The 26,922-nt window shown below is 33.4% G+C and overlaps 7 protein-coding genes across 7 annotated transcripts; 3 read left to right on the top strand and 4 right to left on the bottom strand.

Moving 5' to 3' along the window:
* Nucleotides 1-526: 526 nt before the first annotated feature.
* LOC119602043 lies at nt 527-912 on the bottom strand. Its single transcript, XM_037953370.1, has 2 exons — nt 904-912; nt 527-817 (listed from the first exon to the last, which is right to left on the bottom strand). The coding sequence occupies exons 1-2, from the start codon at nt 910-912 to the stop codon at nt 530-532; spliced, it is 297 nt and encodes a 98-aa protein (XP_037809298.1). The 3' UTR covers nt 527-529.
* A 4,220-nt stretch (nt 913-5,132) lies between these two features.
* On the top strand, nt 5,133-5,968 carry LOC119602089. Its single transcript, XM_037953417.1, has 2 exons — nt 5,133-5,369; nt 5,434-5,968. The coding sequence occupies exons 1-2, from the start codon at nt 5,367-5,369 to the stop codon at nt 5,926-5,928; spliced, it is 498 nt and encodes a 165-aa protein (XP_037809345.1). The 5' UTR covers nt 5,133-5,366; the 3' UTR covers nt 5,929-5,968.
* A 1,954-nt stretch (nt 5,969-7,922) lies between these two features.
* LOC119602042 (cuticle protein LPCP-23-like) lies at nt 7,923-14,552 on the bottom strand. The gene is made up of 4 exons (XM_037953369.1): nt 14,291-14,552; nt 13,834-14,225; nt 8,691-8,772; nt 7,923-8,622 (listed from the first exon to the last, which is right to left on the bottom strand). Exons 1-4 carry the CDS (start codon nt 14,300-14,302, stop codon nt 7,996-7,998), a joined length of 1,113 nt encoding a protein of 370 aa, XP_037809297.1. The 5' UTR covers nt 14,303-14,552; the 3' UTR covers nt 7,923-7,995.
* A 2,032-nt stretch (nt 14,553-16,584) lies between these two features.
* Nucleotides 16,585-17,142, top strand: LOC119602070. Its single transcript, XM_037953397.1, has 2 exons — nt 16,585-16,635; nt 16,701-17,142. Exons 1-2 carry the CDS (start codon nt 16,624-16,626, stop codon nt 17,052-17,054), a joined length of 366 nt encoding a protein of 121 aa, XP_037809325.1. The 5' UTR covers nt 16,585-16,623; the 3' UTR covers nt 17,055-17,142.
* Nucleotides 17,143-19,279: 2,137 nt separating this feature from the next.
* Nucleotides 19,280-26,312, bottom strand: LOC119602104 (calphotin-like). Its single transcript, XM_037953435.1, has 5 exons — nt 26,247-26,312; nt 25,588-26,176; nt 23,439-23,833; nt 19,794-19,874; nt 19,280-19,723 (listed from the first exon to the last, which is right to left on the bottom strand). The coding sequence occupies exons 1-5, from the start codon at nt 26,256-26,258 to the stop codon at nt 19,367-19,369; spliced, it is 1,434 nt and encodes a 477-aa protein (XP_037809363.1). The 5' UTR covers nt 26,259-26,312; the 3' UTR covers nt 19,280-19,366.
* Nucleotides 20,460-21,171, top strand: LOC119602068 (larval/pupal cuticle protein H1C-like). Its single transcript, XM_037953395.1, has 2 exons — nt 20,460-20,562; nt 20,629-21,171. Exons 1-2 carry the CDS (start codon nt 20,551-20,553, stop codon nt 21,103-21,105), a joined length of 489 nt encoding a protein of 162 aa, XP_037809323.1. The 5' UTR covers nt 20,460-20,550; the 3' UTR covers nt 21,106-21,171.
* LOC119602069 (pupal cuticle protein G1A) lies at nt 23,350-23,922 on the bottom strand. Its single transcript, XM_037953396.1, has one exon. The coding sequence runs from the start codon at nt 23,862-23,864 to the stop codon at nt 23,400-23,402; it is 465 nt and encodes a 154-aa protein (XP_037809324.1). The 5' UTR covers nt 23,865-23,922; the 3' UTR covers nt 23,350-23,399.
* Nucleotides 26,313-26,922: the final 610 nt, after the last annotated feature.

Here is a 26,922-nt window from a genome sequence, read left to right as displayed (position 1 = left end):
CAGTCTATAGTCTGGACTATAGATCAGTCTTTAGTCTGGACTATAGATCTGTCTATAGTCTGGACTATAGATCAGTCGTTAGTCTGGACTATAGATCTGTCTATAGTCTGGACTATAGATCAGTCTATAATCTGGACTATAGATCAGTCTAAAGTCTGGACTATAGATCAGTCTAAAGTCTGGACTGTAGATCTATCTATAGTCTAGACTATAGATGAGTCTATAGTCTGAACTTTATAGTCTGAAATATAACTCTGTCCTTCCGTTTGGAGAGGAAATTTGCTTTTATTTCGTATTTTTCTTTCCTCTTTTAAACTTTTTTTTAAATCACTCAAAATAAAACTAGTTTTTGTAATTTTTAAAGTTCATCATTTGTTTGAAAGCCATTCAAAATAAAAATTAAACTAAATTTGGCAACACTTTATGTTTTGTCTTTTAATCAACCTAACTTACTGGCAAATAAAATATAACACATCACAATAAAACTGTTAAATACAAAATCTAAAAAAAATCTATAAATTATTTCACACTAATTATGCATATAAATCGGTCGTATATCCAAGAAATCCAAATTGTCTTTCACCTTTTCCGTATGATGGACTGTGTGATTAAGATTTGTGGGTGCTACATAGCCTAAAGCACGACCACGTGGTGATATAACTAAATGAGCATAGTTTTGTGAAGACCCCTGATATGAGACCACCGAAGGTGCAGCATCAATTATTAAAGTCTGCTGTATAACCGGTTGTGAGGAAATCGGGGAGAAAAAGCAGACGAAATTCAGCAGAAATAGGCTTACAATATAAACACCGGGTAACTAGATAAGACGAGAAATTTATTAGGAATCTTTTAATTGTTATACTTTTGAAATGTTTTTTTTTTTGTATCTTAAAAACAACTTACTTTATTCATGTTGCTGGATTGAAAGTGCTTTATAGACTGTTTATTATAATAATAAGAGTCATTTTACAGTTTGTACTTTAATATTTCTTTTACTAGTTTTGTTGTTGTTGTTATTTGTCTTTTTTTCACAAGATACTCAAGAGGTACTTTTAGGAATTGAGTGATTTACTTTAACACAAAAAAAAAAACTAAAGAAAAAAATAATATAAAATGTTATAAGAAAAAAAAATAGAAGGTGTGTGTGCTCACAATTATTTACGTAAATAATAGCAACAATTTTTATATGAAGCATAAAACAACTACAACAAATAATTGTAGTAAATAGTAAGAAATACAAAAACAATAATAATAATAATAATACTCCAGCAAAATCTTTACAAATCCAAAACAACCCGCAACAAAAGTATGATTTTTTTTATTATTTATTTACAAAATATTGAAAAAAGTGAAGGTTGTATATAAAATAAAAATAATACTGGTGTGTTAATTTAAACATAAAAAAAGTTATTCAGAAACAATCTTAAATACTAGAAGGTGGTAGACGAATTCAAAGAAACTGTACTTAAATTTATTGAAAATATATAAGAGATGCTGATATTGAAATTAACTAAAGAAACTGGAAAGCTTGATCTCTAAAAGGAACTGAAGTGGTGAAGTCAGCAGTGTGATGATCAAATCATTATCTAAGTATTAAAGATTCCAATTGGAAGGCTTGACAATACTCGATCTCAAAGATAATATGATCTAAAGATTAATGAAGATATCTTTAGGAAAACGTTAATTAGTAGAAACAATTACAATTAATTAGTGAGATCCATTAGGATGGCTTGACAATACTAAAGAGATGAAATAGTCTTTGAATGGAAGAAATGAAATAGCCGATGAAAGTGACTGAAAAGTTGTTTTGAAACCTACATATCAATCAAAAAGGCATTGAGAAGAAATCAATCTTAGAATTCAGTATTCTACGGAGGAAATAATCTTTTGAACTAAATAAGAAAAGTGTTTTTGGAATCGACGGAAGACAGTTTCGATGAACGCTTCTTTGGATGAGAAATTTTCAGAATTTAAGCCTAAGTCTATACTTTAAAAGTGTCTGATTACGGACAATTAAGAAAAAATGTTTCAATGGATTATTTTTGATCCGAAGGTAGACAGAGTCGATGAAAGATCTATCAATCTATCTATCGCCATCAGTCTGATATGCCTTAAGGAAATCAATCATTGGTATCTGAGTACGAATGAAGTCTGTTCTGGTGAAATTGTCTTTGAAAGTGAATGATTACAAACAACTACGAAAGAATGTTGCTATCGATCACCAACATTTCACAGACTATAAGTACAAATTTGTCAGCATTTGAAAAAACATTGAGAAGAAATCCATAGAATTTGATTCCTTATAAAGGAAACTGTCATTGATATCGATGGAACTAAGTTCCGATAAAAGAGGCTTTGGAACTTTTTTCATAATTTAAGGCCAAATTGGGTACTCATATGAAAAGCATTAAGAGCAATCGCTCGAGCAGCATTCGGCTTATTAGGAAGGAAGTGTCAGCGATGGAAGACAGATTCGATAAAGGAGTCTGTGACATTCATCTAAATGGCTTTAAGGAGCATTAAATTTCTGTTCGAGTACGAAGACAAGTTCCGAATGGCCTTTGAAAGACAGTTCCAATGAAAGTTGTTTGGATTAACCTTTTTCATTATAACGAAATGAAAAACGAAAGACCTTAAGGTTTTAAGATCAATCAGTCAGGCAGCATACGGCGTATTATGAAGTAAAGTGTAAGCGATCGATAAAAAAAGTCTTTGGAATCAGTCTCAAAAGTTTAAAGGAGCAATCAATTTCTGTTAGAGTAGGATTCCGTTCATTGCGAAGAAGAGTGGAAAACAGCGACGTTGTATAAAGGACGTTAATTACGAAGAAGAATTCCAAACAACACGTGGAAAACTTATATTTTGTATAAGGAACTTTATGAAGGTTCCAACCGAACTATATCTTTGGAAGTGACGGAAGAATTTTGCTATCAGAGCTTCATTTGGAAGTGACAGATTACCAAACCTTTTAATCAGTCTAAAAGGTTTTAAGGAACAATCAATCTCTGTTCGAGTAGGATTTCGTTCATTACGTAGTAGAGTTCCAAACAGCATGTAGAAAACTGCGATTTTTTATAAAGGTCTTCATGGAGATTCCAACGAACTAGTTGCTGATTACGAAGTCTTTGGAATCAGTCTCTAAGGTTTTAAGTATCAATCAATCTATGTTAGAGTAGGATTCCGTTCATTGCGAAAAAGAGTGGGAAATAGCGACTTTGTATAGAGAACGAAGAAGAAGAGAGTTCCAAACAACATGTAGAAAACTGCGACTTTGTATAAAGGTCTTCATGGAGATTCCAACCGAACTAGTTGCAGATTACGAAGTCTTTGGAATCAGTCTCAAAGGTTTTAAGGATCAATCAACCTATGTTAGAGTAGGATTCTGTTCATTGCGAAAAAGAGTGGGAAACAGCGACTTTGTATAAAGGACGAAGAAGAAGAGAGTTCCAAACAACATGTAGAAAACTGCGACTTTGTATAAACGTCTTCATGGAGATTCCAACCGAACTAGTTGCAGATTACGAAGTCTTTGGAATCAGTCTCTAAGGTTTTAAGGATCAATCAATCTATGTTAGAGTAGGATTCTGTTCATTGCGAAAAAGAGTGGGAAACAGCTTCTTTGTATAAAGGACGAAGAAGAAGAGAGTTCCAAACTACATGTAGAAAACTGCGACTTTGTATAAAGGTCTTCATGGAGATTCCAACCGAACTAGTTGCAGATTACGAAGTCTTTGGAATCAGTCTCTAAGGTTTTAAGGATCAATCAATCTATGTTAGAGTAGGATTCCGTTCATTGCGAAAAAGAGTGGGAAATAGCGACTTTGTATAGAGGACGAAGAAGAAGAGGGTTCCAAACAACATGTAGAAAACTGCGACTTTGTATAAAGGTCTTCATGGAGATTCCAACCGAACTAGTTGCAAATTACGAAGTCTTTGGAATCAGTCTCTAAGGTTTTAAGGATCAATAAATCTCTGTTCGAGTATGATTCCGTTCATTGCGAAGAAGAGTGGAAAACTGAGACTTTGTATAAAGGACGAAGAAAAAGAGAGTTCCAAACAACATGTAGAAAACTGCGACTTTGTATAAAGGTCTTCATGGAGATTCCAACCGAACTAGTTGCAGATTACGAAGTCTTTGGAATCAGTCTCAGAGGTTTTAAGGATCAATAAATCTCTGTTGGAGTATGATTCCGTTCATTGCGAAAAAGAGTGGGAAATAGCGACTTTGTATAGAGGACGAAGAAGAAGAGGGTTCCGAACAACATGTAGAAAACTGCGACTTTGTATAAAGGTCTTCATGGAGATTCCAACTGAACTAGTTGCAGGTTACGAAGTCTTTGGAATCAGTCTCAGAGGTATAAAGGACTTTAAGTACGAAGAAGAAATCCAAAATACACGTTTAAAACTTCGACTTTGTATAAGGAGACTTCATGAAGGTTCCAACGGAACTATATCTTTGGAAGTGACGGAAGAATGTTGCCATCAAAGATTCATTTGAAAGTTGCAGATAGCTGCTCCGGCTTGATTCAATTATGGAAATAAATATGGAAGGTTAAATATCTGTAGAAGCGACCATTGTTTGTTATTCTGATTGATTCCATTTTGGCGTCCGATGTAATGCTGATGGTATAAGCTTTGCCAAGTTTTGGCTTGCTGCCTATAGCCATATGAACTATTATAGGGTACAAAACAAACTGATATGTATATGTATAATGGCAAAACAAATCAAAGAAATCAGTGCTAATAACCAACTTATTACTCAGCATATTGAGTCAACAATAAACCATAAAAAAACCAACCAACTAGGCATCCAGCAACCGAACAAAAGAGCGAGCGATTATAACATAAACCAAAACAAAATAATAGCAAATAGACCATTGGCAGCAGCTCTCTAGCTCCAGCGGTAGCAGCAGCAATGGCAGCAGCGTTTTATTCTGGCTGGAACTACTATTTACTAACGTTGGTTTCAAATTATAGACACACATTTCAATATTAGTGCAATTGAAACCAACGCCAACCAAGTGATTTTTTTTTGTGCCAAAACGTTAAAAAGTAATAACAAATACTTGAGCAATTAATTGTTTAACAAACAAATAAAAAACAACTAAAGAAATTTTAACAACCTCTAAAAAAAACTTCACACATTTTTTTGTTGCTAAAGTTTTAAATTAAACATTAAAAAATATTTAATTAAATTATAAATGTTTTTTAAACTAAATGATCATGCCAATTTGTGAGAATACTTCAAGGAACTTCAATAACTTATAAATGAATTAAACATTTTTATATAAATAATAAACATGAATTGCGAAATGTAATTAGTTGCTGTTATAAGTTGTCATAAAGAAGATTTTGTCAAAGACGAAATGGTTAGTAGTAGTTAAAGTTTGTAATAAAAATAAACAAAATGTTTTTAAATTAAAATGTTTTCAGTTAAAACTACTGTTTTTACTAATTGCTGTAGTTGCTTGCCATGCGGGTCTGCTGTATCCTGAGGTGCCAATTACGTCAGCTGTTACAAATGTTCACTCTCCTACGGCTATATCACATCAATCAATTACACATATACACACCAAAGATCACCAGTTGCTTGTTAAGCCACAGGATTTTGTTCTAAACAAGGAAACATTACCTACACTTCACAAGGAAAGTTCACATCTGGATAATATAGTATTTTCTTCTACTGATAATTCAGCCGAAAATGAAGAGTTTGACCATATTAAATCATCTGAATTTGATACTTCTTCACCCTATATTAGTTATAAGGATACTACTCCAGTGTTCACTAGTCACTCACATACTCCAGCTCATTTAACTTATGCTGCTCGACCTATAGTGTACAAAATGTTACCTCAACATAAAACATCGGTTCTTAACAAAAGTTATGAAGCATTTCTTACTAGTCCTAGACTTAAGTCTTATAATTAGTAGCAACATTTAAGTTTTAACATTTTATTATAATTATATGTAATTAGTTAGTCAAAGTCATGTTATATAAAATAAAAATATATATTTCGATGCTCTTGAACGAAAACTGTCAAAACCTGCGAACATAATTTCATTCAAAATGGATTTTCATATGAAAATCGACTCTATATCCTTAAATAAGCTTCCAATTAAGAAAATCGTAAAAGTCTGCGACACTTACATTTTTTATAAAAGTTCAGTTCTTGTTTAGTTTTAGTTCGGTTCTAGTTCAGTTCTAGTTCAGTTCTAGTTCAGTTCTAGTTCAGTTCTAGTTCAGTTCTAGTTCAGTTCTAGTTCAGTTCTAGTTCAGTTCTAGTTCAGTTCTAGTTCAGTTCTAGTTCAGTTCTAGTTCAGTTCTAGTTCAGTTCTAGTTCAGTTCTAGTTCAGTTCTAGTTCAGTTCTAGTTCAGTTCTAGTTCAGTTCTAGTTCAGTTCTAGTTCAGTTCTAGTTCAGTTCTAGTTCAGTTCTAGTTCAGTTCTAGTTCAGTTCTAGTTCAGTTCTAGTTCAGTTCTAGTTCAGTTCTAGTTCAGTTCTAGTTCAGTTCTAGTTCAGTTCTAGTTCAGTTCTAGTTCAGTTCTAGTTCAGTTCTAGTTCAGTTCTAGTTCAGTTCTAGTTCAGTTCTAGTTCAGTTCTAGTTCAGTTCTAGTTCAGTTCTAGTTCAGTTCTAGTTCAGTTCTAGTTCAGTTCTAGTTCAGTTCTAGTTCAGTTCTAGTTCAGTTCTAGTTCAGTTCTAGTTCAGTTCTAGTTCAGTTCTAGTTCAGTTCTAGTTCAGTTCTAGTTCAGTTCTAGTTCAGTTCTAGTTCAGTTCTAGTTCAGTTCTAGTTCAGTTCTAGTTCAGTTCTAGTTCAGTTCTAGTTCAGTTCTAGTTCAGTTTTAGTTCAGTTCTAGTTCAGTTCTAGTTCAGTTCTAGTTCAGTTCTAGTTCAGTTCTAGTTCAGTTCTAGTTCAGTTCAGTTCTAGTTCAGTTCTAGTTCAGTTCTAGTTCAGTTCTAGTTCAGTTCTAGTTAAGTTCTAGTTCAGTTCTAGTTCAGTTCTAGTTCAGTTCTAGTTCAGTTCTAGTTCAGTTCTAGTTCAGTTCTAGTTCAGTTCTAGTTCAGTTCTAGTTCAGTTCTAGTTCAGTTCTAGTTCAGTTCTAGTTCAGTTCTAGTTCAGTTCTAGTTCAGTTCTAGTTCAGTTCTAGTTCAGTTCTAGTTCAGTTCTAGTTCAGTTCTAGTTCAGTTCTAGTTCAGTTCTAGTTCTAGTTCAGTTCTAGTTCAGTTCTAGTTCAGTTCTAGTTCAGTTCTAGTTCAGTTTAGTTCGTTAGTTCAGTTCTAGTTTAGTTCTAGTTCTAGTTCGTTCTAGTTCAGTTCTAGTTCAGCTTTAGTTCAGTTCTAGTTCAGTTCTAGTTCAGTTCTAGTTCAGGTTCTAGTTCAGTTCTAGTTCAGTTCTAGTTTAGTTCTAGTTCAGTTCTAGTTCAGTTCTAGTTCCAGTTCTAGTTCAGTTCTAGTTCAGTTCTAGTTCAGTTCTAGTTCAGTTCTAATTCAGTTCTAGTTCAGTTCTAGTTCAGTCTAGTTCAGTTCTAGTTTCAGTTCTAGTTCAGTTCTAGTTCAGTTCTAGTTCAGTTCTAGTTCAGTTCTAGTTCAGTTCTAGTTTAGTTTCTAGTTAGTTCTAATTTGAGATTCTAGTTCAGTTCCAGTTCAGTTCCAGTTAGTTCCAGTTCAGTTCCAGTTCAGTTCTATTTCAGTTTTAAAAACGCTCCAATTTAGAAAAAATAGTTAAAATCTGCGATTATTGATATTATTCATCAAAAATGGATTTTCGTATGAATAATCTAAAATCGTCTATGAGCCTTAAATAATGATCCAATTAAAAATTATTTTTTTGTATAATAAACCTAAAATCGGAATAGAACCTTATATGACGTTCCAATTGGGAAAATAACAAAAGTTTGTGATTTTTTATAAAACGTGTTTTTATTTATTATCGAAAATTAATCAACAACAAATATTTTAACAAAAATCTAAACTCGATCATTCACTCATTGAAATACTTAATGAACATAAAGAGTTTTAACGACGGGAGTAGCATGAACTACAGATTTAACTACTGGAGTAACAACAGTTTTTTGGTGATGAGTTATGGCATGACTTTGATGGGAAACAGCATGATTGACAATGGGATGGGAAACAGTTTTGACTACAGGAACAGCAGTTTCAACAGTCTTGACTACGGGAGCAGCGGCAGCATAGGTATGGACTACTGGAGTGGCTACAGTTTTAACTACTGGGATAACAGGTTCAACAGTTTTGACTACAGGAGCAGCTTCAGCATAGGTGTGATGAACAATTGGAGTAGCAACAGTTTTTACTACGGGAGCGGCATGATAAGAGTGTACAGTTTTCACAACAGGGGTAGCATGATAAGTGTGGACTACTGGAGTGGCTACAGTTTTGATGACGGGGGCAGCGGCAGCATAAGTATGTACAACAGGAGCGGCAACAGTTTTCACTACAGGAGTAACTACATGAGTTTTGCTATGAACTTGAGAGAAACTCTGATGGGAAACGGCGGAGGGTACAGTGTGAGCCACTTTAGTTACTACAGGTTGAACAACATGAGTTTCAGCCACAAAACCAGGAGCAGCCACAGCAACGGCAATCAAAGCAAAGAAGGAAACCTTAAAGAAATTTTATAGAAAAATCTAATTTAATAAAAAATTTAAAGAAAAATTAAACTAAAACTTACAAATTTGAACATTTTAATTTTTTTTGGAGGAACTTTGAATAAAAGTATGTTATTTACTTGAAAACACCCTAAAAGTGAATAATATTGCATTGAAAAATGTTTGCCATTTTTATACAAATTTGCGTTTTTTTCAAAAAATTTTTTGAAAATCCTTGCAATTTACAATTTATTAATTGTTAATAATTTGTTAAAATTCTGACCTTAAAATATTATCAAATAATACGAATAATGCTTTTCTAATTAAATAACCATTTGTTATCAATAATAGTTTATAATAAATTTTAAAAAAAGCTTAAATTTGCTAACAACATTGAACTTGAACCTGAATAAATTTTAAGAAAATAAAAAAGGTTCATTTACTAAAGCCCATAATCAATCAATTGCCTATAAAGGTTATTTATTTTTAAATTGTTATTTTATGATTATTATTTTTTATTCAACTATTATTCAACAACTAATAATAATTGTCTAATTAACCATTGCACAGCGGGTGTTTAATTCGCAAAAAAATTATTAAAAATATATTTACAATTTGTAATGAAAATAAATAAATAAATCTCAAATCATTATGTTGGCTACTGCTTTATTTTTTGCATAATACTTAAAACCTTTGTGAAGTTTTTTTATTGGTCATTTATCTGTGCTTTTGCTGTTTTTTAAAGGGGTATTTTATTTAATTGCCTTAAAGTATTGTTCCATTACGGCTAATGATTTTTTGTGCAATTTATTATGAAATTAAGGATAATTTAATTAAATGTGTTGGGTTGTTTTTGTTCGGTTTGCTAGCCGGAAGGATGAAGTTGTGTTGGCCATGTTTGATTAGGGTGGTACTGTTTGAAGAGTTAAGTTTAAGTTCTATTCATGTTCAGTTCTAGTTCAGTTCTAGTTCAGTTCTAGTTCAGTCCTAGTTTCAGTTCTAGTTCAGTTTAGTTTCAAGTTCTAGTTCAGTTCTAGTTCAGTTCTAGTTCAGTTCTAGTCAGTTCAGTCAGTTCTAGTTCAGTTCTAGTTCAGTTTAGTTCAGTTCTAGTTCAGTTCTAGTTCAGTTCTAGTTCAGTTCTAGTTCAGTTCTCAGGTCAGTTCTAGTTCATTCTAGGTTCAGCTTCTAGTTCAGTTCTAGTTTCAGTTCTAGTTCAGTTCTAGTTCAGTTCTAGTTCAGTTCTAGTTCAGTTCTAGTTCAGTTCTAGTTCAGTTCTAGTTCAGTTCTAGTTCAGTTAGTTCAGTTCTAGTTCAGTTCTAGTTCAGTTCTAGTTCAGTTCTAGTTCAGTTCTAGTTCAGTTCTAGTTCAGTTCTAGTTCAGTTCTAGTTCAGTTCTAGTTCAGTTCTAGTTCAGTTCTAGTTCAGTTCTAGTTCAGTTCTAGTTCAGTTCTAGTTCAGTTCTAGTTCAGTTCTAGTTCAGTTCTAGTTCAGTTCTAGTTCAGTTCTAGTTCAGTTCTAGTTCTAGTTCAGTTCTAGTGTTGTAGTTCAGTTCTAGTTCAGTTCTAGTTCAGTTCTAGTTCAGTTCTAGTTCAGTTCTAGTTCAGTTCTAGTTCAGTTCTAGTTCAGTTCTAGTTCAGTTCTAGTTCAGTTCTAGTTCAGTTCTAGTTCAGTTCTAGTTCAGTTCTAGTTCAGTTCTAGTTCAGTTCTTAGTTTCATTTCTCGTTACGTTCTAGTTCCGCTTCGTAGTTCAGCTCTCTAGTTCAGTTCTAGTTCAGTTCTAGTTCAGTTTCTAGTTCAGTTCTAGTTCGTTCTAGTTCATTCTATGTTCAGTTCTAGTCATTTTAGTTCAGTTCTAGTTCAGTTCTAGTTTCCAGTTCTAGTTCAGGTTCTAGTTCAGTTCTAGTCAGTTGCCCTCATAGTTCCGTTCTAGTTCAGTTCTAGTTCAAGTTCTAGTTCAGTTTTCTAGTTTCAGTTATCGTTCAAGTTCTAGTTCAGTTTCTAGTTCAGTTCTTAGTTCAGTTCTAAGTTCAGTTCTAGTTCAGTTTCGTTCAGTTCTAGTTCAGTTTCTAGTTCAGGTTTCTAGTTCAGTTCTAGTTCAGTTCTAGTTCAGTTCTAGGTTCGGTTCTATTTCCGTTCTAGTTCAGTTTTCTAGTTCAGTTCTAGTTTCAGTTCTAGTTTCAGTTCTAGGTTCAGTTCTAGTTCAGTTCTAGTTCCGTTCTAGTTTCAGTTCTAGTTCAGTTCTAGTTCAGTTCTAGTTCAGTTCTAGTTCAGTTCTAGTTCAGTTCTAGTTCAGTTCTAGTTCAGTTCTAGTTCAGTTCTAGTTCAGTTCTAGTTCAGTTCTAGTTCAGTTCTAGTTCAGTTCCAGTTCAGTTCTAGTTCAGTTCTAGTTTCAGTTCTAGTTCAGTTTCTAGTTCAGTTCTAGTTCAGTTTAGTTCAGTTCTAGTTCAGTTCTAGAATAGAAATTATAAGAGTTTTTAGTTAATTCAACTTTTTCGACCCAAAAAAAAAATGGAATTTTGAAAGAAAGTATGGGTGATTACAAAATAACCTTATTTTTCAACTTAAATGCGATTTAGTCAAATTGTAAACGATTTAGGTTTTTCGACAAAAAATCGAATTTTGAAAGAAAGAATGGGTGTTCACAAAATAAGCATATTTTTCAAATTAAATGCGTTTTAAGGAAATTATAGGTTTTTTAGATTTTTCAACTTTTTCCACCAAAAAATCGAATTTTGAAAGAAAATAAGCTTATTTTTATACCCACCATCAAAAAGATGGGGGTATCGAAATATTGGTCATAGACCCATAAAAGTATGTATATATATTCCGGGTCCTTATTAAATTCTAAGACGATGTAGCCATGTCCGTCCGTCTGTCCGTCTGTCTGTTGAAATCACGATAGGGACCACACGAGAGGTGCTAGACAGTTGAAATTTTGCGTAAATATTTTATATTGCTAAGGTTTGTTTGGTATTGAAAATGGGCAATATCGGTCCACTTTTTCGGATAGCCCCCATACAAATGGACCTCCAAAAAACAGATTTAACGGGAATAACTGCTTTAGAAGTACGAATATAGCGATGAAATTCGACATAACTAAGTTTCATATGAGTCAGAATCTTTTTACCAATTTTTTTTTGAGGATAGAAAATGACTTTAACACTCATTACTGGCCCAAAAATGCGAGTATAGCGATGAAATTCGGTAAAAGTAAGTTTCTTACGAATCAAAACCTCTCTACTAATTTTTTTTAGGATCGGCCCATAAATGACCCTACCCCCCATATAAGGTCCTCTTTAGAAAAAAAGCTAACACTAATTACTGGCCTAAAAATTCGAGTATTGCGATGAAATTCGGTATAAGTAAATTTCTTACGAACAAAAACCATTTAACCATTTTTTAGGATCGGCCCATAAATGACCCTACCCCCCATATAAGGTCCCCTTTAGAAAATTACTTTAACACACATTACTCGCCCAAAAATGCGAGTATAGCGATGAAATCGGTATGAGTATGTTCTTAAGAACCAAAATCTCTCTACCAATTTTTTTAGGATCGGCCCATAAATGACCCTACCCCCATATAAGGTCCCCTTTGGAAAATGACTTTAACACTCATTACTGGCCCAATAATGCGAGTATAGCGATGAAATTCGGTATAAGTACGAACCAAATCATTAACCATTTTTTTTAGGATCGGCCCATAAATGACCCTTCCAACCTCCCCCCCCCCATATAGGGTCCCCTTTAGAAAATGACTTTAACACTCATTACTGGCTCAAAAATGCGAGTATAGCGATGAAATTCGGTACAAGTAAGTTTCTTACGAACCAAAACCTATCCATCAATTTTTTTTAGGATCGGCCCATAAATGACCCTACCCCCATTCAAGGTCCCCTTCTGAAAATGGGTTTAACACTCATTACTAGCGCAAAAATGCGGGTATAGCGATGAAATTCGGTATAAGTAAGTTTCTTACGAACCAAAATCGCTCTATCAATTTTTTGTTAAGAGCGGCCCATAAAAACCACCCATATAAGGTCCCCTTCTGAAAATGACTTTAACGCTCATTACTGCTTAAAAAATACGAATATAGCAATAAAATTTTACACAATTAAGTTCCTCGCGAGCCAAATTCTCTTTACTAACTTTTATGTGGATAGGTCCATAACTGACCCTTCTCCCTCTATTGGGTCTCCTTCAGGAAATGGCTTTAACGCTCATTACTGTCTTAAAAATACGAGTAAAGCGATGAAATACGACACACGTAAGTTTCTTGTAAGCCAAAACCTCTGTACTATTTTTTTTCTTTTTTGGATCGGCACATAAATGACCCTTCCCGATATAAGGTCCTCCTCTACAAATGACTATAATGCTCATTGCTGGCTTTAAAATATTAATGTAGTGACGAAATTTGACACACATAAGTTTAAAGCGAGCCAAAATCCCTCTACCAAATTTAGGGAGGATCGGTCCATAATTTGCTCTACAGCCCATACAAGGTATCCTTCAGAAAATTACTTTAACGCTCATTACTGGTTAAAAAATACGAGTATAGCGATAAAATGTGATACAATTATATAAGTTCCTCGCGAGCCAAATCTCTCTACCAAATCGTATGTGGATCGGTCCATAATTGACCATACCCTCCATATAAGGTCCCCTTCAGAAAATTACTTAAACGATCATTACTGGCTTAGAAATATTAGTTATGAAATACGGTTAAGAAATTCGCTGCGAATTTCATGCGGAATGTGTCGGTAATTCAGAAAAATTACTCATACGCTCACGGTATAAAAATTGAACTAAAATATTTGGGTTTTAAAAATTAATATTTTGTTAGTTCAAAAGAGCTCGGTCCATAGTTGCATATTTCAAATATCACCCTGATGTTTATAGGGGAGCATTGCTTTTACGGCATACGGTTTGATGGTGGCTATATGAGATTAGGCACAGCCGAATATAACACTCTTACTTGTTCAATTTAAATGCGTTTTGACGAAGTTATAGGGTTTTTAGTTCTTTTCTCGACCAAAAAATCGAATTTTGAAAAAAAGATGGATGATCACAAAATAAGCTTATTTTCCTTTCCATATTAATTTTAAAGAAGTTCTGAATAAAAATAGCACCAGATTATTGAAATTTTTTAAATAATTTTTTTATTATAATTATATTAACTAAACAACGATCAAATCATTTTGCCAACTATCTTTAAGTACTCAACAACTTAATGATGGAAACTATAAGATGCGGGAAGTACAGTTTTGTGTACAACAGGGGCGGCATGGACAGAGTGTACAACGGGTGCAGCAGCATAGGTGTGAACAACGGGAGCCGACTTGACATATTCATGTACAACAGGAGCGGTATGAACAACAGGGGCAGTCTTAACCACAGACACAACAGGGGCAGCATGAACGGTAGTCTTTACGACAGGTGTAACAACTGGGGTAACAACAGCCTTGTTGTGATAACGGGTAATACTTTGATGTGACACAGCCGATGGAGCAGAATGGACAACAGATCCAACCTTAGCTAAGACAGGTTCCTGGACAACATGATGGGTTTCAATGAGTCCAGCGCTGACAGTAGCCAAGCAGAAGATAGCAATGCAAGCAATCTAATAGGAAAAATTAAAAACATTAATGATTTTTCGTATAAAGTATTTTCATAAAAATCACTTACAGATTTGTACATGTTTATTAAGTTTAGGTTTGGTTGATTTCTGTTTAAGAGTTTACAGATAACTGTTGATATTTTTTACAAATTCATTTGTTTTTATACTTTTTTAATGTTTAACTCTTTAATGTGTCAGTGTCTTTCAGATCTATTACAGTCATAAAAATCCCTTTAATTACTCTGCACGCATATAGTTCAGTTTGAGACAGGTTTATTGACCTTCGTTTGTATTTTAGGTGATTAATTTGTGTTAACAAGCATGCCCACCTCAATTCAATTTAATGTTCAATCACAAAACGCATTTATTTATGTATAAACGAGTAGTTTTTCATAATGATTAGAAACTGCATGATAATGTTTTGGGTGAAGCTGATGCAAAATGGTAATAAACCTTTTATTGAAGTAATTATTATTTGGTTGATTTGACAAATTCGCTTTTTTCAGTGTCTATGGAACAGCATTACTAAAGATCATTCTATAGTCTATAGATCAGTCCATATTCCGGACTATAGATCAAAATATACTGTGGACTACAGATCAGTTTATAACCTGGACAATAGATCAGCCTATAGTCTGCAATATAGATCAGTTTATAATGTGGATTATAAATCAGTATATAGTTTGGATTATAGGTCAGTCTTGACTATAGATCAGTCTATAGTCTTGACTGCAGATCAGTCTATATTCTTGACTATAGATCGGTCTATAGTCTTGACTATAGATCAGTCTAAACTTTTTACTGTAGATCAGTCTATAGTCAGGACTATAGATCAGTCTATAGTTTTGACTGTAGATCAGTCCATAGTCTTCACTATAGATCAGTCCATAGTCTTCACTTTAAATCAGTCTGTAGTCTTCGCTATAGATCAGTCTATAGTATGTATTATGGATCAGAGTATAATTATGAATATAGATCAGTTTATAGTCCTGATTATAGATCAGTCTATAGTTTTGATGTTAGATCAGTCTATAGTATTGCTTATAGATCGATCAGTCTATAGTCTGGTCTATAGATCAGTTTATAGTCTGCTCTATATACCAGCCTATAGTCTGATCGATAGATCAGTCTATAGTCTGGACTGTAGATCAGCCCCTTAACTATAAATCAGTTTATATTCTTAGCTATAGATCAGTCTAAAGTCTTGACAACAGATTTCTTTCTTTTACTATGTTTTCACTATAGATCTATCTATTGTCTTGACTATAGATTGGTCTGTAGTCTTGACTGTAGATTAGTCTGTAGTCTTGACTGTAAACCTTTCTATAGTCGTGACTATAGATCAGTTTATAGTATTGACTGTAGCGCATTCTATAGTCGTGACTATATATCAGTCTATAGTATTTACTATAGATCAGTTTATAGTCTTGACTATATAGTCTATAGTCTTGATTATAGATCATTCTATAGTCTTGACTATAGATCTGTTTATAGTCTTGATTATAGATCACTAGTCTTGACTACAAGTAAGTCTATAGTCTTGACTATAGATCAATCTATAGTAGATTAGTTTATAGCCTTGACTATAGATCAGTCTATAGTTTGGCTTTAGATCAATAGATCACTAGTGTTGACTACAAGTAAGTCTATAGTCTTGACTATAGATCAATCTATAGTAGATTAGTTTATAGCCTTGACTATAGATCAGTCTATAGTTTGGCTTTAGATCAATCTATAGATAGATTATAGCCTTGACTATAGATCAGTCTATAGTTTGGCTTTAGATCAATAGATCACTAGTCTTGACTACAAGTAAGTCTATAGTCTTGACTATAGATCAATCTATAGTAGATTAGTTTATAGCCTTGACTATAGATCAGTCTATAGTTTGGCTTTAGAGTTTTCATTATAGATCTCTTCCAATTCTCGACGACAAGTAAGTCTATAGTCTTGACTATAGATCAATCTATAGTGCATCAGTCAATAGCCTTGACTATAGATCAGTCAATAGTCTTGACTCTAGATCGGTCTATAGTCTTGACTATAGATCAGTCAGTAGTCTTCACTATAGATCTGTCAATAGTCTTCACTATAGATCAGTCTATAGTTTGGAATATAGATCAGTCCATAGTCTTTATCGATGCAATAAAAATAAAACATTTTTTAAAACATACATAGTTTCATTTTTTGTTTTACTTTGTGGAGGTCAATAAACCAGCTTCGTAGTAAACAAATGCCTTTTAAAATGTATACAATTTTACTATTGTAAACATGGTCACACTTAAACATAAAAGTTTATCTTTGAAACATAAAAGTATAAAAACAAATGATCTTTACGAATAAATCAACAGTTTCTTGTGAACTTTTAAACATAAAACAAACCAACCTAACCCAATTAAACATGTACAAATCTGTAAGTAAATCAATATCTTTAATACTCTATAGGTTTTATCCTAATTCCATATTTCTGCAAATCAGATTGCTTGCATTGCCCTCTTCTGCTTGGCTACTGTCAGCGCTGGACTCATTGAAACTCATCATGTTGTCCAGGAACCTGTCTTAGCTAAGGTAGGCTCTGTTGTTCATTCTGCTCCCTCGGCGGTGTCGCATCAAAGTATTACCCGTTACCACAACAAAGCCGTCGTTACCCCAGTTGTCACTCCTGTCGTAAAGACTACTGTTCATGCTGCCCCTGTTGTATCTGTGGTCAAGTCGGCTCCAGTTGTTCACACTTATGCTGCTGCTCCTGTAGTACACTCTGTACCTGTGGTCCATGCTGCCCCTGTTGTGCACAAAACTGTTATTCCCGCTACTTATAGTTTCCATCATTAAGTTCCTGTATTGCAGAAAACCTTTTGTGATATGATTTGTTAGTTGTTTAGTAAAATGGACTGGAATAAAAAAAATGTTACATATTTAATTATATGGTGTTTATTTACTGATTGAACGTCTATGCAAAGAAATCATGGATCCAGTACACGGATATTTTCGGGAAGGGTAACTTGTTCCAATATATATGGCCGATTCAGTTTAAGTCTCATTTGAAGTAATTGTCGAAAATGTAAACATTTTAATACTAGAGCTTATAACAAACTTATTGTCAAAATATTAATTTTAATAAATGTTAGTAAATATTTATTATTATTATGATGTGAACCGAACATGTTACCCTGATGCTGATATGGTGAGCCTGAGTTTGTTTAAAATATGTCAATTCCGTATCGGTTATCGTTAGAAATATCGTTTCGATTTAGATGCAATCGAATACAAATACCTTAATAAGATCTCTTAGAATGAAACTGATTTCACATTCTTCTTGTTCTTGGTTTTATTTTAGCTCGATCGCATAAATATTTGATATGAAATGTGATGTTATTAAGAATAATGTTATCGATTAGTTACGCTTGTATTTAAATAGAAAATATATTTCAGGCCGGACTATCTGTATTTTTTTAGAAATTAAAATATTTTTTTTGTAAGGTGGGTTTTATGGAGGAAATGATCAATTACAGATCGATTCTATGACATATATATAACTTTATAGTTTTGACTTTAGATCAGTCTATAGTCTTGACTATAGATCAGTCTATAGTCTTGACTATAGATCAGTCTATAGTCTTGACTATAGATCAGTCTATAGTCTTGACTATAGATCATCTAGTTCTATAGTCTTGACTATATATCAGTCTATAGTCTTGACTATAGATCAGTCTATAGCCTTGACTATAGATCAGTCTATACTCTTGACTATAGATCAGTCTATAGTCTTGACTATAAATCAGTCTATAGTCTTGACTATAGATCAGTCTATAGTCTTGACTATAGATCAGTCTATAGTCTTGACTATAGATCAGTCTATAGTCTTGACTATAGATCAGTCTATAGTCTTGACTATAGATCAGTCTATAGTCTTGACTATAGATCAGTCTATAGTCTTGACTATAGATCAGTCTATAGTCTTGACTATAGATCAGTCTATAGTCTTGACTATAGATCAGTCTATAGTCTTGACTATAGATCAGTCTATAGTCTTGACTATAGATCAGTCTATAGTCTTGACTATAGATCAGTCTATAGTCTTGACTTTAGATCAGTCTATAGTCTTGACTATAGATCAGTCTATAGTCTTGACTATAGATCAGTCTATTGATAGTCTTGAATATAGATCAGTTTATAGTCTTGAATATAGATCAGTCTATAGTCTTGAATATAGATCAGTCTATAGTCTTGAATATAGATCAGTCTATAGTCTTGACTATAGATCAGTCTATAGTCTTGACTATAAATCAATCTATAGTCTTGACCATAGATCATTCTATAGTCTTGACTATAGATCAGTCTATAGTCTTGACTATAGATCAGTCTATAGTCTTGACTATAGATCAGTCCATAGTCTTGACTATAGATCAGTCTATAGTCTGGAATATAGATCAGTTTATAGTCAGATCAATCCTCAAAACATTTGCTAGAGAGATGGGGTTCCTATAAATGTTGTTTTTGTAGAATTCACCGTCAATAGTGAGTGAATTTTCTGATGACGCTTATTAAACCAGAATGGGGTGTTTAAGTATTTTTCTAAACGCGACTTTATATGGAGGTACGATAAATTACAGCAAATTTTTAAACTAGGAAACTAAGTATAGTTTTCGAAAGGATTGACCTGAGCTTTTCTTGAGGGACCGTATGTGAGGCAAGGATTAATAACGTCGGTCAATAAGTTTTTAGCCCCGGGACCAAAGTATACTTTTCGAAAAGATTTCGCTGCGCTTTTCTAAAGGGGACCTTACACAGGTCAATAAATTTTTAACCAAGAGACCAAAGGATACTTTTCGAAATGCTTGAGCTGCGCTGAATCCGTATCTGACCTTATAATTTCTACATCATTGAGTTCATTTTAACAAAATAGAAAGAAATTATGTGGTAAAGTTCTTCATTTTGAAAATTATGAGCCGGTATGCTTTTCCTTAAATCTCGGTGTTCACATTGACTCAAGTGTTTAGAGTTATATCTGATCCAACCCTGTCGAATTTTTTAAAATAATTCAAATTGTTTATTAATTTTTTAATTATTTCGTTTATTGCATAAGATTAACTAACAATGAACAAATCATATCACAACCAATTCTTGTCTTTAGCATGTTACTCCTAATGATGATAAGAGTGAACAGCATGAACTACGGGAGCAGCATGAACAACTGGAGCAGAGTGTACTACAGGAACAGAGTGAACAACAGGAGCAGCCTCATAAGTGTGGACAACGGGAGCAGATTTGACTACAGATACAACAGGAGCAGAATGAACAGTGGTCTTGACTACGGGTGAGACAACAGGAGTAACAACAGCTTTGTTGTGGTAACGAGTAAAACTTTGATGAGACACAGCAGAGGGAGCTGAGTGGACTACAGATCCCACTTTGGCTAGGACAGGTTCCTGGACAACATGATGGGTTTCAAGAATACCAGCGCTGACGGTAGCCAAGTAGAAGAGAGCAATGCAAGCAATCTGAAAAGGAAAAGAAATAATATTTAAAATGTATGCTTTAGAAAATTTCCTGTGAAATAAAAACACTTACAGATTTGTACATGTTTAAGGATTTGAGTTGAGTTTTGTGTTTAAACGTTTGCAAGAAACTAATGTTGTTTTCAAAATGCTCCTTAGTTTATATAGTTAATCTGAAAATAAAACCCTAAATCAGCTGGAATTGTGGCATTTTTTAACAAATCCCTTAAAATTTTAAAAAACACTCTGCTTAAGTGTTTTGGCCGGTTTGTTTGGCCTTCATTACGTATGTATGAGCGTGAGCATTAATCTTGTAGACAATTCACTGCTGATCGCTCGTACTCACTTTCGTAGTAAAATATTAATGACGGGAATAAAAAAAACAACAAAATTATTTGTTTTGGCCATAAACCTAAATTGTTAAATGTTATAGCAGACGAAGGTTGTACACAGATTTTTGAAGTGTTGTTCTTTTTTCATTACTAATTTTTGCTTTTCTATACAAACTACGTCAATTGTCTATAATCAATTGTGCTGAGTTGTTATGCTTAAACAAGAATGAAAAATTGAAAACTACTCAAAACATTTGATCTGTATATTCTGGTTTTAAATTCTGGGTGTATCACAGTTAATAGGATTACGTTGAAAAAAAAAAAACTTGACAGAAATCTGTTATGTTGTTGTCTTAATAAAGTTCAAGTTTAGTGTAGGTGTTTGTTGTTACTTTCCTTATAATTTATTGGGACTATAAATTGTTTGTCAAGATTTGTTTAAATTATCAGTTTCTTTTGAGTTTTCGAAATAAACATTTCATTTAATACCTTTGCAAAATGTTCAAATTTGTAAGTTTTACTTGTTAATTAAATTTTGTAAAATATTTTAAATCAAACAATTTCTAAATTCTATAGATTGCCTTCTTTGCCTGCATCTCTGTTGCTTTGGCTGCTCCCGGTTTATTGGCCGAACATCACACTATTGTTCAAGAACCCGTGTTGGCTAAGGTAGGCTCTGTTGTTCATTCTGCTCCCTCGGCTGTGTCCCATCAAAGTTTCACTCGCGTCCACAACAAAGCTGTTGTTTCTCCCGTTGTTGCTCCCGTTGTCAAGACCACCGTTCATGCTGTAGAACCAGTTGTGCCAGTTGTCAAGACTGTTGAAACTCCTGTCGTTCATACCGTACATGCTGCTCCAGTTGTCAAGACTGTTGAAACTCCTGTTGTTCACACCGTTCATGCTGCTCCCGTTGTTCCAGTTGTAAAGACTGTTCACACTCCTGTTGTCAGTCATGCTGTAGCCCATCAATCTCATGTTCAAATTCACTCCAATGCTGCTCTCGTTACCCCCGTTGTTCATGCCGCACCCGTTGCTCATGTTTACCATCATTAATTGAATGTTTAAAGTGTTTAGCAATTGAATTTTATGTTTTAATAAAAAAAAGTTTCTAAAGAAAAAGTTTTCTTAATTTTTATATATCAAAAATTTTTTTTTTTTAAATTTATTAATTAATATAAAATTAATAGCTCCAGAATGAATGCAAATTGCACCACTTAAGATTTTTTAATTGTGATCTTAGAACTAGTCAAATATCTCATTCTTTGGAATAGGATTGTGATTTGCAAGTTCTTCTAAGAACTAGTACTTCAACATTTCTCTTACACTAGATCAATGTGTACTACTAACATATTTCTAAAAAACATTTGGGAAAAGATAAATATTTCTAAAAATTTAAATCAATGAAAAACGTTAACCAATTAAGTAGACAAAGAACCTGACAAAAATCACTCAAAACTACAAGTTCAAAAGATTTTCGTATTCCATCGAATTACTTTGATTCCATCGTAAAAATTTTATAGTCTAGTCTATAGTCTAGTCTATAGTCTAGTCTATAGTCTAGTCTATAGTCTAGTCTATAGTCTAGTCTATAGTCTAGTCTATAGTCTAGTCCATAGTCTAGTCTATAGTCTAGTCTATAGTTCTAGTCTATAGTCTAGGTCTATAGTCTAGTCTATAGTCTAGTCTATAGTCTAGTCTATAGTCTAGTCTATAGTCTAGTCTATAGTCTAGTCTATAGTCTAGTCTATAGTCTAGTCTATAGTCTAGTCTATAGTCCTAGTCTATAGTCTAGTCTATAGTCTAGTCTATAGTCTAGTCTATAGTCTAGTCTATAGTCTAGTCTATAGTCTAGTCTATAGTCTAGTCTTAGTCTAGTCTATAGTCTAGTCTATAGTCTAGTCTATAGTCTAGTCTATAGTCTAGTCTATAGTCTAGTCTATAGTCTAGTCTATAGTCTAGTCTATAGTCTAGTCTATAGTCTAGTCTATAGTCTAGTCTATAGTCTAGTCTATAGTCTAGTCTATAGTCTAGTCTATAGTCTAGTCTATAGTCTAGTCTATAGTCTAGTCTATAGTCTAGTCTATAGTCTAGTCTATAGTCTAGTCTATAGTCTAGTCTATAGTCTAGTCTATAGTCTAGTCTATAGTCTAGTCTATAGTCTAGTCTATAGTCTAGTCTATAGTCTAGTCTATAGTCTAGTCTATAGTCTAGTCTATAGTCTAGTCTATAGTCTAGTCTATAGTCTATCTATAGTCTAGTCTATAGTCTAGTCTATAGTCTAGTCTATAGTCTAGTCTATAGTCTAGTCTATAGTCTAGTCTATAGTCTAGTCTATAGTCTAGTCTATAGTCTAGTCTATAGTCTAGTCTATAGTCTAGTCTATAGTCTAGTCTATAGTCTAGTCTATAGTCTAGTCTATAGTCTAGTCTATAGTCTAGTCTATAGTCTAGTCTATAGTCTAGTCTATAGTCTAGTCTATAGTCTAGTCTATAGTCTAGTCTAGTCTAGTCTATAGTCTAGTCTATAGTCTAGTCTATAGTCTAGTCTATAGTCTAGTCTATAGTCTAGTCTATAGTCTAGTCTATAGTCTAGTCTATAGTCTAGTCTATAGTCTAGTCTATAGTCTAGTCTATAGTCTAGTCTATAGTCTAGTCTATAGTCTAGTCTATAGTCTAGTCTATAGTCTAGTCTATAGTCTAGTCTATAGTCTAGTCTATAGTCTAGTCTATAGTCTAGTCTATAGTCTAGTCTATAGTCTAGTCTATAGTCTAGTCTATAGTCTAGTCTATAGTCTAGTCTATAGTCTAGTCTATAGTCTAGTCTATGTCTAGTCTATAGTCTAGTCTATATCTAGTCTATAGTCTATCTATAGTCTAGTCTATAGTCTGGTCTATAGTCTAGTCTATTGTCTAGTCTATAGCTCTAGTCTATAGTCTAGTCTATAGTCTAGTCTATAGTCTAGTCTATAGTCTAGTCTTTAGTCTAGTCTATAGTCTTGTCTATAGTCTAGTCTATAGTCCTAGTCTATATAGCACATAATCTATCATATAGTCTTTTCTATAATTAGTCTTTTGTCTATAGTTTAGTCTACAATGTTATCTATAGTGTTGTATATTGTTTAGTCTATATTCTGATCTATAGTTCTAGTCTATAGTTTAGGGGCCTTATTCATACAAATATATCAAAGGGTTTAAGACAATTTTTCATACAAAATTTGTTCTACAAACCTTTGGTTTCCTAAAATTTATCCAATTTATAAAATAACTTCTGTTAAATTTTAAATAATTTTTAAACAAATTTTATTTAATTTAAACGTAATTGACATGGATTATGGATGTGTTAAAAATTTAATGATAAGAATGATAAGCAACTGGGGCAGAATGTACCAAGGGTACAGAGTGAACTACAGGAGCAGCAGCATAAGTATGGACTACAGGGGCGGCAGCTACGGTCTTAACAACAGGAGCAGCGGCATAGGTGTGGACAGTCTTGACAACAGGAGCAGCGGCATAGGTGTGTACAACAGGTGCAGCAGCTACAGTCTTGACAACAGGAGCAGTTTCATAGGTATGGACTACGGGAGCAGCAGCTACAGTCTTAACAACTGGGGCAGCATAGGTGTGGACAACTGGTACTTTCTTTTCCAAATTGGTGAAACTTTGATGAGTAATAGCTGATGAAGCACTGTTATCGATGACAGCAGTTTTAGTTACAACAGCAGGTTGTACAAGGGTATGATGAGTTTCAGTCAAAAAGCCAGGAGCAGCAGAAACGGCAGCTACTAAAGCGAAAACAGTAATGAACTTGAACATGTTGATGTTTTTTTGTGGTTTTAAAAGGATGTTGAATTTCAAAAGAATGAAAATGAACTGATGCCAATAACATAAAATCAAAGTTAATTTATACTCAAAATGTTGGAAAAGAACTACATGTACATATGCAAACATAAATTCTTTCATAAAACATAATATGTACTTATTTATTTGCTATTATTTTGTTATTACTCCTCGATTGATTTTGTAAATAGTGTTTCAATTTTACCTATAATTTTAAACCTTTAACCGGTTCTTTATGTGTGGTTTGTAATTTCTTTGGTGGTTTATAACGTTCATTATGGCTTTGTCATTATTTTGATTGAGTCTTTTGAGGTTTTAAAAAAGTAAACATTGTTATATGTACATGATTTGCGTTTACTGACATGCATCTATTTTTAGAAAAAATTTATTGAATTGATGTTGCTACTGCTGCTGGGGATTTTGTTGTCTTACGAGGTATTAAATTTGGAAAGAGGTTTTTTCAATTGCGGATTCTAAGGGGATTAATATGATAAAAAAAAAGAATTTTTCACATTTCCTAGAATATGTTTATCAAAGTATTTAATCCTATGAAATCTTTAAATTGTAATAAATTGATTTATTTCAATAATTTGTAAAACCTCTTTTACGTGTTTTGACAAGAAATATATTTTATTGAATTTCTCTTAATTTTTTACGACAGACAGACCGATATGTAGACAGACAGATAGAGAGAGAGACAGACAGAGATACAGACAGACAGACATATATACAGACAGACAGATAGACAGACATATACACAGACAGACATATACACAGACAGACATATACACAGACAGGCAGAGGGACAGACAGACAGACAGACAGACAGACAGACAGACAGACAGACAGACAGACAGACAGACAGACATACAGACAGACAGACAGATAGACAGATAGACAGACAGACAGACAGACAGACAGACAGACAGACAGACAGACAGACAGACAGGCAGGCAGACAGACAGATAGAGAGAGAGAGAGAGAGAGAGAGAGACAGAGACAGACAGAGATACAGACAGAGAAACAGATTTACAGACAGACAGAGAGACAGAATGAAAGACAGACAGATAGACAGACATATACAAAGACAGACAGAGAGAGGCAGGCAGACAGACCGACAGACAGACAGTCTGACCGGACAAAAATTTAGTAATCTGCACTCTAATCAATGCTGAGCGGTTTCTGAACTATAGTGAGTACGGCTTTACTTAAATCAAGTACGGATCCGTTAATTTAAGCCCTTTTTGTATCAAAGTGATCTTACAATTGGTTTATTTTAAGAATTTTCGGTTTGGCTTAACGTAAAATGCTTACTTGATTTGAGATAAATATAAGATTGATTTAAGATAGTAAAAGATTGAATTAATCCCAAAAAGAGCTTAAAAACTAATTTTGGGAAATTGTTCAAGAATTTTTCATTTTTAAAACAGTTTCAAGGTATTTATCCGAACTTCTATCGAACTACTTAGAGTGAAACGTATGTGTTAACAGGGTTTTGGAAACCCTTTAGAAATACTTTGGAATTTGGGAACAAGGAGAATAACTTCTAGGAGTAATCGCAACCTAAATTAATTCTACAACTTCTTACTTAGAAAAAATTAAAAATGCCTTTAAAACTAAAATAAAATTCAAATTAGTTTTTTTTTTTTTATATTCAATAACACATTTTATTTAAAAACAATATAAAAATAACAAATTTAATGATGGAAGCTAGAGTAGGCAACAGGAGCGGAAACAACAGTCTTAACTAAGGGAGCAGAGTGAACAGCAACGGTTTTAACTACAGGAGCAGCAGCATAGGAAACTGATTTTAATATGGGAGCAGATTCATAGGAGTGTACTACAGGAGCGGCAGCAACAGTCTTAACAACAGGAGCACTGTATGAAACAGATTTAACTACAGGAGCCGACTCATAAGTGTGAACAACTGGAGCAACAGTTTTAACTACAGGAGCAGAGTAAGAAACTGATTTTACTACAGGAGCCGATTCATAAGTGTGAACAACGGGAGCAACGGTTTTAACTACGGGAGCAGAGTAAGAAACCGATTTTACTGCGGGAGCAGTTTCGTAAGAAACAGTTTTTACAACAGGAGCAGCCGCATAGCTATGGACAACTGGTACTTTTTTCTCCAAATTGGTGAAACTTTGATGGGTAATGGCTGAGGAAGCACTGGTATCAACAACAGCAGTTTTAGTTAAAATAGCAGGTTGTACAAAGGAGTGATGGCTTTCTGATACAAAACCAGGAGCAGCGGAGGCAACAGCAGCCAAAGCAAAGACAGCGATCTGTGAAAATGGTTACAGGAACAAAATTAAAAAAAAAACTAAAAATATTTGTAGGTTAAATTTAACTTACAAATTTGAACATTTTTGTTAAAGTTAAATTGGTTGTTTTACTTTAAAGGGAGTTAGAAAAACTGATAAATTTACAGAAGACAAGCGAATATTTTATACTTTTTTATTTGCTCAAACTTCAGCAGTTAACTGGTTTTAGTTATAGCAGAAGTAAGCAATAATAGCAATTGTAATGCAAACAATTACTTATTAAGACTTTTAAAAGCAGTTTACTGCTACTTAATGTTATCAAATTTTATTAAAATATTTTAATTTAATTGAAATATATATTAAAGTAACAATAGCTTAAAGCAATGTCCTTTAACCATTACATATTATATTACTAACTATATCATAAAATTTTCACTATAAGTTTTTGTCATTTGATAGCATTCTCATTTCATAATCTTTTGGTTTATAATTGATAATGTTTTTGCTAATAATAAATATATATTATGAATTTTATTTAACTTTATTATTTAGGCGATATAAACAAACGCCTAATGCTTTCCAAAACTTGCACAATTGTTTTTGTCAATACAATTTTTCGAAATATATTTTGGGAATTTTATTGATGAATTTTTTTTTTCACAGTTTTACTTAAAAAATTTAAAATACGTATAGCAAAATGGTATAGTCCTGACTATCGTATATAGTTTGTAATCTATACTGCACAGAATAAGGAATTAGTTTAGCCT

Source organism: Lucilia sericata, unplaced genomic scaffold, assembly GCF_015586225.1.
Source record: "Lucilia sericata isolate MDLA Ls3-8-SP2 unplaced genomic scaffold, ASM1558622v1 Contig000207F_arrow, whole genome shotgun sequence".
NCBI classification, from domain to species: domain Eukaryota; kingdom Metazoa; phylum Arthropoda; class Insecta; order Diptera; family Calliphoridae; genus Lucilia; species Lucilia sericata.
This window is presented reverse-complemented; position numbering and strand designations above follow the sequence as displayed.